A 14,819-nucleotide genomic window follows, 5' to 3' on the forward strand; every position below is an offset into this window, starting at 1 on the left:
TAATCAGACACGATGACACATTTTTATAAATACCGTGAAACACGTCTGTTTCTTTCCCTAGTTCTGTGCAAACATCTGTCCTCCTGTAACCAAAACAAAGCCTCCATTTTGTCAATATCGCTACCTGTCGTTAGATGGCGCCAAAGTGCGACTTACATCTTCACCTGGATCAACAATGGACTCCTGGAGGAAACCTCTCAGGTTCACAAATAAGTGTTTTGGTTTAGTATTAGTATTTTATGGTATTATATATCATTTTTTGGGGGGTGGGACTGTTAAATACATTAACTTGGGTGTCTTACACAATTTTCTGATTATACATGAGCTGCTTAATCTAGAAAATTATCACCCAATTAATCAATAATGAAAATAATATGCTAATCATTCGCTGCACTTCACGAGGGACCATAACTAACATTCACTAAACAAGAAGAAAAAGCAAAATCATTGTATTTTTGTTCAGATGGTGATCTGATCTTTGCTCCCTAACCGATGTCTCCCAGCGGTCCAAAGGTCCTGTGGTAGCTGCGTAAACACAAACTCTCTGGCTAGCTGCACGGCTAACTGAGCTAACAGTAGCTACAGTCATAAACAGAATACAGTTAGCAGCAGTTAGCTACTCTGGTGATATGCTCCCTCTATTTATTTGGAATAAATTCAACAGTTGGCCAATCTTACATATTGTACCTTTTAAGGGGTAAAAAATAGTATTAATTTATTATTTATTGTAATTAACAGCCTCAGAGCTTCTGACCTTTGGTGAGACTTGTGGACTTTGATGAAGGCAGATCCAACTTGTGACCTTTGAGTAACTGGAACTAGGCCTCGATGATGGCCCACTGTTCATCCTATACTGCATTTATGTGCCACCGACTGACTCGCTAATTTGGATCTTACTAATCCAAACAGATCAGCATGTGACATACCACCCACTGACTGAAGGTTAGGCAATCACTGCAAATGATTTGAGCAAAAAAATGTAACATGCTGCTGATGGCAGTACAAATATGATCCTGTGTACATTAAAAAGGGCAAAAATGTGAAATACTGTGCCAAAATCCGTATTATTTTTCATCAATTAACAAGATGTATTGGTAACAAATAAAAAAAAGTATTAATTAAGCTTGTATTTCATGCTTGTCCGCACTTTGAACAGATGATGCGATAAACATTTCCTCATATTTCTCTCCACAGGTCCTTCCTGTGTAGGTCAAATGGTCTCCATCTACCAGGACGCTGCATGTGCGTGTGGGAGGTATTAGCAGCTTTTATTCAGTCAGAGGCAGCTGGTAATTGGCATGCTGTCTGCAAACAGCACTACAGTGACACAGCTCTCACCCCATTGATGCAATTATATCATTAGCCATTGAACAAAATTTAAGTCTACAAACCTGAGCCTTCCATGTGTGCATACAAAGCTGCAGTATTCCTCGAATTATGGTCAAAATTCTTATTAATTAATATCTCCAGGATATTCAACAGGTGCAAATACTGATGCACTGTGTGTTCGGAAATCTGATGGTGGAGTTTCAATACCTGCTGTGAGGTAAAAGTGCTCTCTTAAGACCTTATTTTCCCTCATGCTGTCAGCAAGTGCGCAAAATCTTTAACCTAATCCCTATTAGGCTTCTCAAATCTGATTATACGGGCTGCCTGCAAATGAGAAACAGTCCCAGCCACCTGTGGTATCTGTTTGTAGCAGTGAAGATTTACTAATATCATCTGACCTGGAGCGTTCATGTTCCTAAATGAACTTTCACCACCTTCTTCATCATTTAAATGTCTATTTTGGCACTGGCAAAGCCTTTTACTCTACAGTTACTTTTTCTGTTAGTGCAAATGGCGGGTGAGAAGTTTACAGCCAACGAGGCAAAGACGGCTTCTGGAACATTTCCTTTTTGTCTTTTTTTTGCAGTGCAGATTTTCAGTCTTCTCTGGGGCAGTTCCTCTGTGTTTTTTATTTGTGACCTTACCATGATATGCTGATCAAGTGTGAGCAAAGATTAAGCAAATTGGCCATGATGTTGCATGTCCTAAAATAGCCCTCGAATGCTTCTGAGAGGCTTTGACCTGCGCTCGGAGGAATACCGGATGCACACTTTCTGTTGTTTCAGGCTTTATATTTCAGGTGAAATGTGAGATAAATACGGTAAGTCTTGTTCATTACATTTCTGTTGACATGTTTGTTTACCAATCCGTTGTTTTCTTGAGTATCTAAGTGTCTCATTAGTTGATATGTGTCCGGTGTGTACTATGGCTTTTGTCTGTCATTGTATACAGCCTACATCTAGTTAGACTTGTGTAGTCCACAGTAGAGCTGTGGGTTATTATTGTAACAATATTGATGTGGAATCTGTTTTGAAACAAAGTTCCTCACACTGATGCTTTATTATAGACTTATCAAAGTTATGAAACCTTTATAGCAGCCTACACAACAGAGGCATTGTGCTTTATTTAGGTCTACTGACATTTTGCAACTATAATGTCAACTACACCCATATTATCTCAGCTTTTATTGCATTTGTATAAGTGTTTTTAGCTATTTATGATGAACCTGATTGTTTAGAACATGCAGAACATAGAGATGGACAAGTGGGTTGTTCTGCAGAACTGGTTCGAAAAGTGTCCAAGGACATTTAAACATGGCTTTCCCGCCTTAATTACTCGTCATCATTGGAATCCATTGCAACTGAATTCATCTTTAAAGAAACACAATGTAAACGTGTTGAATGTCATTCCCAGGTCATTAAATACTGAGGCATGGGTTTGTGACAGACCGTAGCAACCCCTAATCAACAATCTTTCCCCGGAAAGTCACATTTTGTTGCTTTAACCCTCAAAGACCTAAAACAATTTTTGTGGTGCCTCACTTTCCTGTATTTATTTTGTTTTTCCTACCCTTTTCTAATCATCTGCAGCCAAGTGCGATACCTCATTTGATTCAAGGGAACCTCAAGTTTCAGTCTGGCTCATTTAAAGTCCCAAATTTAAATTTGCTTTGTCTGAGAATAGATGAATTTACCAGAATTATCAAAAACACCAGCCAAAATTTGTTTTTGATTTTTACTGTGAACCTCAGAAAGTTTAGCTTTTTTTTTTTAAATGTGCCCCTGAATGCCCAGAAAAGACATGTGTGATGCCACTAAAAAGCAGAGAAACTCACTATACATGAGTTTTTAAAGCATATGGATTGGATTAGTAGTTCAAAAGTTATTAAACATTTTTGAACAATAGTTACTTTTAGCTGCCGCCGGCTGTCTCGGTCTTTGAGGGTTCAATTTACCGCAGCTTTTCTGTGTGAGAAGGCAAACTACAAACTAACAAGTGTATGTGTAACTTTATGATACTCAAAAGACAGTTTTGGTGGAATACCACTTCTAAAGTAAAACTTAAAGATATACTGTAATATGTAACATTTCTGCATTAAAATGTGTACTTAACCTTTCCAGTAATGTTTAAACCCAGAAAAATACGTAATGTGTTCAAGGTAACAGTGCCTCGACTTTGGTCGGCTGTCGCTATAATTTCCACGAGAGAGTGAAAGTAAAGAAGTCAGCAAATGAGACTAAACGTAACAGTAAAGTAACATAAAGTAAAACTTCAAAACATTACTTTGTCTGTGAACATTTCTGCCTGAGTCCTGTTCATGAGATAGGTCCCATGCTACTTACATCTTTTGTTATGATTGAGAGACCCCTAGCCCTAAAAATGACATACTATGCATTCAGCATAAATTGAATGTAACTGCAGTAACAATTGACCACCCTTCTCTTGCTCTCTGCTTTCTTTCTAGCCACCTCCACACCATGAGCACCACACCGGTCCAGGAGCCACCTGCCCAGGAAGTGTCCTCTGGCAGTGGGCAGACGTTACCCTCCCGACCCTTCCAACCAATCTCTGATCCCTCGGCTTCTAAAAGAGTATGCTTCTTCAAAAGCGGTGACTATAAATTCAGTGGGCATCGCATGGTCGTCAATGCCCGTACATTCAAGACATTCGATGCCCTGCTGGACGCTCTGTCAAAGAAAGTGCCTCTGCCCTTTGGAGTGAGGACCATCACCACACCTCGTGGGACCCACCTGGTTAAAGCTTTAGATGACCTACATGATGGGGGATCATACGTGTGTTCTGATCAGAGACGTGTGAAGCCGTTAAACTTAGAAGAAGTGAACCGGCGGCAGGTACCGTGGAATACCACCAGGCCCTTTAGCGCCGGGCGACGAAAGCGTCAAGGACTCCAGTTTGGCAGAAGGAATGAAGACGCCAACAGGCCAGCTAAGGTCACTGAGAGGGTGGCAGTACGGACACCTAAGAAACTTGTGGTCATCAACAACAGGGATCCCACTGTGAAACGCACAATCGTGTTGCAGAGAAGAACAGCGCCAACATTTGACGCTTTACTGGATTACCTTTCCCAGATCCTGCAGTTCTCAGTGCTGAAACTCTTCTCGACAGATGGCAGAAGAGTAAGTAATTGGCAAACTGAAAATGGAGGTTAAAGCTAGTTCAAGGCAACTCCTGAAAATATTTGAAGATGCTTGTTTTGTGAAAAGGGTAGCTTTATCTGATCTGTATATGTGCTTACGAAAATGTGAAATTTTGGAAAACACACATTCGCTTTTTGCCGAGAGTTAGAAGAGAAGATCAATACCACTCTCACCTCTGTCAGTTCAATGTGAAGCTCGGGCTAGCAGCCTGTTAGCTTAGCTTAACACTGAGAATGGAAACTAGGCCATGAGTGGAGATTTCAGTCACTGCACCTGGAAGAAAAACTCCCAACAAACCATCCACCATTAAACCACAAATTGTTTTTCTTACACTTTGGTTTTTGTACTGATTAAACAATCAGATGTATTACAAAGGGCATGAAAATAGGTATACTTATATAAGTACACTACATTTATACTATGAGTATTTGCAATTTAGTATACATTTTTAGTAGTACACTTGTATGAAATTTACAATACACTTACAATAAAGTACACTTTATAAAAGTACAATGAAATACCACTTAAAGTATTGCAGAATTAGTACATAATTGTTAGTAAAGTGAAGTTGAACTTAATGACGTCTATTTTTTAAGCACACTTTTTAAAATACATTTTAAATATACCTTAAATTAAGCACAAAAAGTAAAAGTATACTTGTAATAATTTTGTGTACTTGAATTTTATTTATAATACAATAAAATATACCATTTTTTTTTACCTGGGACCTTCAGACAGAGCCAGGTTAGCTGTTCCTCCTTGTTTCTAGTCTTTATGCTAAGCTAAGCTAACTGTCTGCTGGCTCCAGAAGGTATGAGAGTGGTACAGATCTTGGCAGAAGTCTTTCTAAGAAAACAAAAGTATTTAAAAAAAAATTCATTTCTCTGAAGTCACAGTGAAACAGAATTTAGAGCATATTTAGCTTCAGTAATGTGACATATTTCAAAATATGTGGTTTAGGTACTACTAGTTACTGGAAATCTGAAGGATTTGCTTAGATTCTGATCTTTGGACGGCTTAAAGTGGCCGTGGTTTAATGTGGAGTGTTCACCTCCACCCACGCCTCCCCCACCTGTATTGTTAGGTGAGAAGGAGGACGGGGCTGTTTCACATAAATAACAAAGCACAACATTTAACCAGACAACAAAACCAACACACCAACATATGTTCCATCAGGCATCACCAATAAGTGACTGCTGTGCGTCAATTAAATCACTCCCTTTAGCATTAAGGGCTTAGTCTACCCAGAAACGCTGAGGCATACTTAGAACTCAAACTCAGATATATTTACTGCCCCCAAGTTCAAGGTGGGTCATCAACAGTATTCTTCGGTTTTACAGGAAAACAAGCTAATTTTGATAGAAAAAGAAGTATTAAAAAATAAATTCTTGACACATATTCAGCATGTCACAAGAGATAAATAACCAAAAACAACAGCAACAGAAGATCAGACCTTGGAAAATGATTTTTCATTTCACTTTACTTGGTAAAGTATTTCAAATGTGGAAATGTCTTTGTGACTTTTCAACCATGTCGTGTGAATCTGTAATACCTCTGCTGTTGTCCTTGGATATAGTCTCTGTCTCTGGATACTTAAGGTTAAATTAAGCAAAGGTATGTCTGGGTCACACGATTATAGGACGTGAGGCTGAAGAAAGCTGTCGGCAGACACACACAAACATGGATCTATGTAGCAGAAGTACACCATTTCACAAATAACTGTTGTAGGCATAATTTTCAGTCAGAAATCAAGGTCTTTACCCTGTTACTTTACACACTGTAAGTATTTCCAGAAGAGCTAGGATGTAAGGTGCTACCAGAATCTCTACCCCCTGGTGAGTTATCACTCCTTAATCCCTCTTTCCACGTGTCCTCTAACAGCAATAGGCTTCCTGTTAAAGGTCACGAGGTCGGAGAACCTTTAAGTGCATCTTATTCCTTCATAGAACGGCCTCGTCATCTGTGATCTTCGGTCTGTTTTAGGAAGATATGAGGCCCAAAGAAATGTCAAGTGTACATGCGATCATGCAAATTTAAAGTCTCTTTTTAGTTGACATATATATTTTGACATGGTTGCAACAACTGGAAAGTGACAATTGTGATGAAAGGTGTTTCTGCTCCTCTTTCAGGTCGATGGTCTTGCAGCACTGATCCTGTGCTCTGGAGTTGTTGTGGCAGCGGGCAACGAGCCATTCAGATTAGGAAACTACAGTTTTCACAGAACAGGCCAGATGGCACAAGTGATGTACATTGACACTGTGGAGCCGTCTATGTTGCAGCCCAGAGCTCGTAAGTGTTGATCAGTGCGACAGTAAATTGCTCTGTAAAAAGACTGAATGAAAACAGACAGATAGTTTAACAGTTTCACTGCATGGACATTTTGTCTGCAGACTTATTCATTAAAACATGTTGTCCTGTTAGGACTTTCACAGCAGCTTTCATATTATTGTGTTTTTTTTATGCAGCTGGTGATCAGTGTGACATAAATAGAATAATTCTTTATTGTTTTAAGTAACAACCTGGTACAGAAAAAAGTCAATGAACACACGCCAACCAACACGTAGTAATGATAATATCTGTATAGCCTTGGGTTGAAAATCTGACTGTAGATCTGCTTTTTTATAGCTTTGATACCTTTGATAGTGATACTATGAAATGTATAATTAAAAGAGATTGTATTATTGTATACATATGGTATCGAAAAGATATCATCTTATCGATACTTTTGACAGCCTTAGTAAGTGACCCTTACAGGAATACACCAAAACACAAATAGGAAGATCACCACCACACTTATGTCTGTAAAGCAAGCAAGCTTGTGACCAGAGGGTCGCCGGTTCAAATCCCTGGATGGTCAGGATAAATCTTGGTGGGGAAAGTGAAAGGAAGCACTTCCCTCTCCCTCATTACCACCACCGAGGTACCCTTGAACAAAGCCCTTAAGGCCCTTAACCCCAAACCCCTCCAGTGGATCTGCTCAGTGGCTAACAGATCAGACTGTGAATATATGGGGCAGTTTCCAGGTGTCAATGTGTAACTGGGCATTCCTGCATAAGACTGCAACGATCTCAGTGAAACGACCCTGAATAAATAAAGGTTAAAAAAAACAACTACCTAGAGCCAGGAAACAGTTAGCTTAGCTTTGCAGACAGACGGGGAAAAGGAAAAGAGCTTGCCTAGCTGTGTCCAAAGGTAACACAATCTGCCTACTAGCACCTCTAAAGCTCACTAATTAACACATATCATGTTTGTTTTATCCACTCAAAAAAAAAAACAAAGTGGGAAAAGGACACATCTTCGCTGGTTGCTGATAGTCAGATTTTATTTTCACCTTTGAACAAAGCAAGGCTAACTGTTTCCCCCTGCTTCCAGGCTTAAATTTTATCATATGACACATGTCAGTGCTATAAATGTTCTCATCAACTCTCTTTAAAGCAAAAAATGGTATTTCCTAAAATGTCACACTATTCCTTTAAATATTCCTACCAAACCAGTATGAATACAACATCATGCTTTCATGTCCTTAAATAATTTTTTTTTTTGTCTCTCAGAGAACAACAAATCCATCTCAAGTGGACGAGGCTCAAGGAACTTCTCCTTATCGTCAGAGAGATATATTGTCGACCAAGTAAACAAGTCTCGGAACGGAACCCTGAATCGTCACCCGCATCACCCGAATGGATCATTCGAAACAGAGGTCAACCATCGGCGCACATCCGTAGAGACGTGTGAAACAGTGAAGGTGGGCAACGAGCGTCACGCTTTGATCGTACCTCAGGACGATGACATTGAAAAGTCTTTCCGTGTGAATCAAGACGGCAGCATGACGGTGGAGATGAAAGTTCACCTGACCATTAAAGAGGAGGAGATACTCCACTGGACTACTACAGTCAGCCGCTCCAGCCTTAGCAAGGGGACAGCTTGTGCCTCGATTTCTGAGTCAGGCAGAAGCTCACCTGACTCGAACAACGCCGTTGCCAAAGACTCCTCTAGCATGAGTGAAGATGAAACGAAAGAGGAGAACCATCCCGGCGGAGCTGGAAAGGGTGTCGGCTTTAATGACGAGCAAGTATACGAGAGCTACACTTCCACGACTCTGGGAAAAGCAAAAACAGGTTTCAAACGCACTCCTACTCCAGGTCCCCAGCGTGTTAGTAAGAAGGCATCTGTTGAGAGTGTGAAGACAGTGACGGAGACAGGCGTTCAGGAGAGCACCCTGGGACATTATTCCTACATGGAGAGGACGGCTGATGGTGAGACAACTGAGGGATACTGCGTTGTCAGACATAGCAGCAGCAGCAACACAAAGCCAATCCCCAAACCTCGGAAAACTGCGTCTGCAGGGGCGAACAAGAAAGGCTCTCACTCCTCAATCAGGTCGTCAGGAGTAGCTGAAGTTCTTCAGATAGAGAATAACGGGATGGAGGTCAGAGAGACTGTCATGCACATTTATGAGAGTCAAGGCTGCTACGACAACTATTACGCAAACGAAGAATATAGCGCAGATGGTGCTGCAGCGCCCGAAAGCAAACCATCCACTGTCCCATCCAGCAATGATATAGATTTTTCTACTACTGATTCGCTACAAAGACAGAAAGAGGAGATGTTATCATTGTCATCAGAGCCAATAACACACAAGCTTACAACTGCATCAAACTCCCTAATACAGGGGACAGAAAAAAGAGACAAAACTCCCAAAAGTGAGAGGAAAAAGAAAATGGTTCACCCTTCTAGAAATCAGAAAAGTTCAACAAGCAGCTCAGATAAAAAGCAAAAGGAAAGCCCCTCAAAACAAAGCAAACGGTCATCTACAGACAAACTCAGGAGCAATGCCAGCACGGGAAAAAAGAGTTTGAGTTCATCAGAAAGTGCCAAAAGTGGCCAAAAGAGTGGAGGAGCAGAAAAACCTCAAAGTAAGAAAGTGAGTAAGGATGAAAAGACGCCGAGAAAAGAGCAAGCCTTATCAGCTAGCACTGAAAATTTGAAAAGGACCCCATCTCTGAGACAAAATCTGAATCAAGCAGCTGCTAAAGAAAATGGCCATAATGTAAATTCGCCAAGTGGACGGCCTCAAATGAAGAAGAACATGTTAGACATTTTACAACCCAAAAAGTCACTGTTGCCAGGCAAAAAGACAATAAGCAAGCCTAAATCTATGATCGTAAACAGAACATCTTCGCCTAAAAAGTCTTCTGAGTTGGGTGAGAGTTTTTCGATGCCTTCTCTCAATCCTTCTCCCTCTGAAATCCATCAGTATGTCGAGAACTGGTTGGAGAGAGCTGAACCAGACTCAGCACCATACACTGAGGAAGACATCGCAGACGTATCAGAGCCTCAAACAAAAGTTGTGTTTCAGATAGGCGGTGATTCTGAATCTGATGAAAAAAATGGATGCCACACGAGTCCAGATGAGGAAAATCCACCACCTGCTGATGCTGTCAAGAAATCCGCTTCATGTCTATCCGTACCTCATTGTCATGGAGCGCCGGCTACAGCTCTGCTTCACAATGAACAATATGCAAGAGGTTTATGTGCTTCAATGCCGAGCGTCAGAGTCGATCCTGCACAACAGGAGAACAGAGTGAGGGCGCACAAATCTGCAGAGGCCATCGGCCCAGTTGGCAATGAATCAGCTTCATCTGAGTCCAATGCTTTAAGTCCCAAAGCAAGGATCAGACCTGTCCTGCAGCAACTTTGTTCATCGGTTCAGTGCATCAGAAATGCGTCTGAAACCAACACAACATCCAACCTCGGGAAGTCCAACAGCCTTCCTGATTTCCCAACGCAAGTGGCTTCAGTGTTCGGCTCATCGTGTAAAGCCTTCCTGTCATTCTTATCAGTCATGACCCTGCGAGATAACCTAACACCCGACCAGTCAAGATCCGACTCCGAGGCCATGTTAATGATGGAATCCCTGCAGAAAATCTCTGCCATCGAGGACGAGACGGAGCAAAGGGCAAGTTTGACGGACCTGCAAAGCAGAGCGTCTTCTCAGCTCAGAGACCACTGGAAGGATTTCCAGATCCTGAGGGAAAGGCTTGAGAGTGAACCGCTGTCCCCCAAAGTCTCAGAAACAGAATTCGCCCTGGATGTCGTCTCCGAAGGAGGGGACGTATTTGAGGATCAGCATATGGTTATTGACGAGCTGATGGAGGAACTGAATATGCCGCAAGACCTCCGGGCGCAGATTTCTTCAACAATCCAACAAGCCAGAAGTTTTTACCCTGTAGATGAGAGCACTTTTGTTGAAATGGAAAGAGACCAGTCGGAAACAGATGAAGATGTGGAAAAGTTTGTTGAGGAGTGTGAAACACCAGAGCCCGATACTACCTGCATAGCTGAGGGCATTAGTCAGACAAAAGAGGCCGCTGATGATGGCGAACAGGGCAAGATGTTGAATGAATCAGAGCAAGAAGCTGATAAAGTTCAGGAAATGGGCATTGATGTAAAAGAATCAGAAATATCACAGACAGAAAGAGATGAGGCCTTAGAAGAGAACAAAAACGAAGAGGAACAAGTAGAGGAGGAGGTCGGAGAACCAAAGGAGATAGATGATGGTGGTGATGGTGAAGAGACTGAAATAGGAGAAAATGAAAGGGAGGAAGAAGCAGAACAGGAGGCAGTGACAGAAGAAAAAATGGATGATAATGGGCAGGACGAATGGGAGGAGGGAAAAGGAAATGAGGAGGAAACTGTTGGCAAAGTAGAGGAAGGGACAGAAGAAGAGATGACAGTGAATGAAGAGGAAGAGGCAGAGGAATCAGATGTGGGAGAGAAAGAAGTGGTTGAGGAGATAGGTGAGGGAATAATGGATGACGAAGATCAAGAAGCGAGAGAGGAAGACAGAGATGAAGAGACAGATGAGAGAGAGGGCGAGGAGGAGGAAAAAGGGGAGGATGAGGTTGATGAAGAGGAGGAGGAAGTGAAAAATGGGGAAGAGGTTGAAGAAGAGGCAGATGAGGTCACTGAGGAGACAGATGAAGGAGAGGGGGTAGATAATATTGAAGAAGAGGGGGAGGAAGAGGAAGAGGAAGATACTTTGATTGAGGATGCAGAGGAGGATGCAGAGGAAGGTATCGAAGAGAACGAGGAAGAGGAAATGACAGAGGTTGTTCAGGAGAGAGAGGAGGAAGAGGGGGTAGAAAATGTAATTGATGAGATGGAAGAGGAGGAGGAGGAGGAGGAAGAAGATACTTTTATTGAGGATGCAGAGGAGGAAGCAGAGGAAGGTATTGAAGAGCACGAGGAAGAGAAAATGGCAGAGGTTATTGAGGAGAGAGAGGAGGAAGAGGAGGTTGAAAATGTAATCGAAGAGATGGAAGAGGAGGACGAGGAGGAAGAAGATACTTTTATTGAGGATGCAGAGGAGGAAGCAGAGGAAGGTGTCGAAGATGAAGAGGAAATGACAGAGGTAACTGAGGAGAGAGAGGAGGTTGAAAATGTAATAGAAGAGATGGAAGAGGAGGAGGAGGAGGAAAATGATGTGGTTACAGAGAAAGATGTAGAGGATGCAGTTATTGAGGAGGACGAGGAGGAGGGAGAGGAAATGGAGGAGGTTATTGAGGAAGAAGCTGAAGAAGATGTTGAAGAAAAGGATGGGGAAGAAGAGGAAACTGAGGGGGTTAGTGGGGAAAGCAATGAGGAGGAAGAAGAGAGAGAACAAGTGGAGGTGGAGGATGGCGAGGATGTTGAGGTTAAAATAGAAGACAGGGTGATTACAGATGAGGAAGAGGAGGAGCAGGAAGCTGACAAAAATATAGAAGAGGAAGAAGAATGTGATGAGGGTGAAGAGTGCAGGAAAGAAAGTAGTGTTGAGGAAGAATCCGTAGAAGAGAAAGAAGCTGTAGAGGAGGCAGAGCTCGAAGGAGACATGATAGAGCAAATACTAGACAGAGAAGTGAGAGGAGATGATGAAGAAAATGAGTTCACTGATAGGTTAGACAAGGTGGAAGAGCAAGAGATAGAAGAGGAAAATGTTTCTGATGATGCAGATTCTAAAATCCTACTAGAGGAGACCTCGTATTCGCAGGAGCAGAGCAGCTGTGAGGAGGAAGCAAATGTAGATGCCAAGGTGGAAGAACAAGACACCGAATCACCTACCAAACAATCCTCTGAGGGTCAGTGTGAGGATGATAAAGGTAACGGAACAGACACTGTTAATGAACTAGAATCAGACGAGGAGAGAAGAAGCAGTCTGCCACATCCGGTGGAAATATCACAGGAATTACTCGACTTTGTTAACTCGGCCCTACGATCCTCTTCACTTATATTCACGTACGACGCTCAGGGGAAGATCAGGATAGAGCCAGATAATGCTCGAGTTGTACAAACTAAAACTGTCATTCCAAGAAACAGAGAGGATACTTCGTACGGCTTGAAGCGCCTCCCGAGTCCAATCACCTCAGATTTGTCCGATTACAGGCCCGAAACGTCGGAGAGTGGTGGATATAAATCTCAGGACTCCGTGGATATCGTCACAGAGAGCGGAGACGACGCTTCAGAGAAACCTCCTCTGGCCTGCAGACGCAAGACTGACAGTTCTAAAGGGAGAGCGAATGTGGAGCGAGGTAACTCTGAACCGCCCATTGCAAGTCATTCAGAAGCCTTGCATGATTCCCGATTAAAAACTGGAGGGAGTTTCTCTTCCCTTGACTCAGGCACTAAAGCCTCAAGAGAGGATCTGTCTTATTTCAGTGGTGCAAGCTCACAGAAAGCAGACAACGAAGCTGCCCCAGAGGCCGCACAGTCCACTTCTCTCACCTCAGAGAAAGACTCGACCGATGGGGTTTTGATCGACCGAGGCAGATGGCTGCTCAAGGAGAACCACCTTATCAGAAAGTCCCCTCCGATCTCCCTGGGAATGTACGGTAACGCAGACAGCACGTCTTCAGACACAGGTCAGGAGAACATGAGCGTGGATTCCCCATCTCACTGTAAAACCCAGCACAACCCTCTTGCAGCCATATCCTCATCAGAGCTCGAGGAGATGGCGAAGCCTCAAACCCCGAAGTGCACCTACTACAACATGCCACATGGAAGCGACTCAGACCCGTTTATGGATGATTCCAGTTACAAAAGTGGGAAAAGGGATTCAAGCAGTGTCAGAGGGAGAGGCGTCAGGGTTTCACCTACGATTGACACTTCCAGAACGTGGGCGAGTAAAAATGGTAGCATGTCTTCTTTTGCATCAGTTGAGTTTAAAGTACCAGACAGGAAAGTGCATCCTGAGGGGGAGCCCTCAGCTGTGACACGGGCAAGACGGACATCTAGTGGAGGAGGGGGAGTACTGCAGGCCCAGGACTCCTTGGACACACTGCATGTGAGATGTGGCCAGTACTGTCCCATACTATGAAAACAGGACATCATATTTCACTTGTGCTGCTCCTGCATGTGCTATTAGTTTTGTTGTAATGCAGCTAAAGATGTTTCATGTTTTGTGCAGTGATTGAAGAGACTTGTGCCTCATATTTATGTTGTATACAGTTAAAAATGTCATATTACACACGTTAACTTCGATGCTGTCTGTTTGGTGGTGACTGTGACATCCATCACAGAGTTGCATATATGGAATATAACAATTTCTGCAAAAAAAGAACAATGTTTTTACCGATTCAATGCTCCTGACTATACATCACTGTATTATCTATCATAACAAGCACCACGAGTCGTCAGTTTCTTGTTTGATTCGCAACACAGCACAGAAATGACTGTATCTGCCAAGGAAAGCAGATTTAGTTTACTTGTTTGTGTTCTTCCAAAATGTGCAGACTTCCTCTGACAGATGTGGACACTATGATGTTCAGCTTATTGCTCCATTCCTCCCTCAAAGGACAACTGTACATCAGTCGAGAACTTATAAAGAAGTGTGAACGGATTTTTCTGTGAAAGCGCAGCATTTCTATCAGGCAGCTTCTAACAAAATGTTGTTTCTGGCTGTAAAAATATTCAATAAAACATATTTAATTTTTTAATTGTGGGGTACCCCAGTGATAAAATATTGCACTTCAATGAAGTAACCGACTTACATGAGAGAGAGGTTAAATAAAGAAAAGTCCTGTAAGACTTTAAAGTGTAAATTCTGATTTCTGTAATTGCAGTTTGTATTTAAATCTTCCAGCATCAAGACTTTTAAAATGTTTTAATAGAGTTTTCTTCTTTACTGTAACAAACTACTTAAAAACTTAATAATTAATGTGTTAAAACAATGTGGCAATGTCAAAAGGTGCTGTTCATAGTGAGAGAACTATCACCTGAATCTGCAGCGCCCCTCAATTTTACAGAGCTTTATATAGTGAGTTCAAGATGATTATTTAGCTGTCTGGCCACAACAAT

At 42.2% G+C, this 14,819-nt stretch overlaps 1 protein-coding gene across 1 annotated transcript; it reads left to right on the top strand.

The window, feature by feature from the left end:
• The first annotated feature begins 3,806 nt into the window (after positions 1 to 3,806).
• Positions 3,807 to 13,839, top strand: LOC141017425 (uncharacterized). The gene is made up of 4 exons (XM_073492144.1): positions 3,807 to 4,466; positions 6,617 to 6,776; positions 8,039 to 11,268; positions 11,326 to 13,839. The coding sequence occupies exons 1-4, from the start codon at positions 3,807 to 3,809 to the stop codon at positions 13,837 to 13,839; spliced, it is 6,564 nt and encodes a 2,187-aa protein (XP_073348245.1).
• Positions 13,840 to 14,819: the final 980 nt, after the last annotated feature.

The sequence above is a fragment of the Pagrus major genome, chromosome 21, assembly GCF_040436345.1.
Source record: "Pagrus major chromosome 21, Pma_NU_1.0".
Lineage (NCBI taxonomy): Eukaryota > Metazoa > Chordata > Actinopteri > Spariformes > Sparidae > Pagrus > Pagrus major.

Coding starts and splice junctions, on each gene's coding strand:
- LOC141017425 (XM_073492144.1), top strand. CDS start 3,807: ATGAGCACCACACCGGTCCAGGAGCCACCTGCCCAGGAAGTGTCCTCT. Junction 4,467..6,616: donor TCTCGACAGATGGCAGAAGA/GTAAGTAATTGG, acceptor CTCCTCTTTCAG/GTCGATGGTCTTGCAGCACT. Junction 11,269..11,325: donor CAGATGTGGGAGAGAAAGAA/GTGGTTGAGGAG, acceptor GAAGCGAGAGAG/GAAGACAGAGATGAAGAGAC.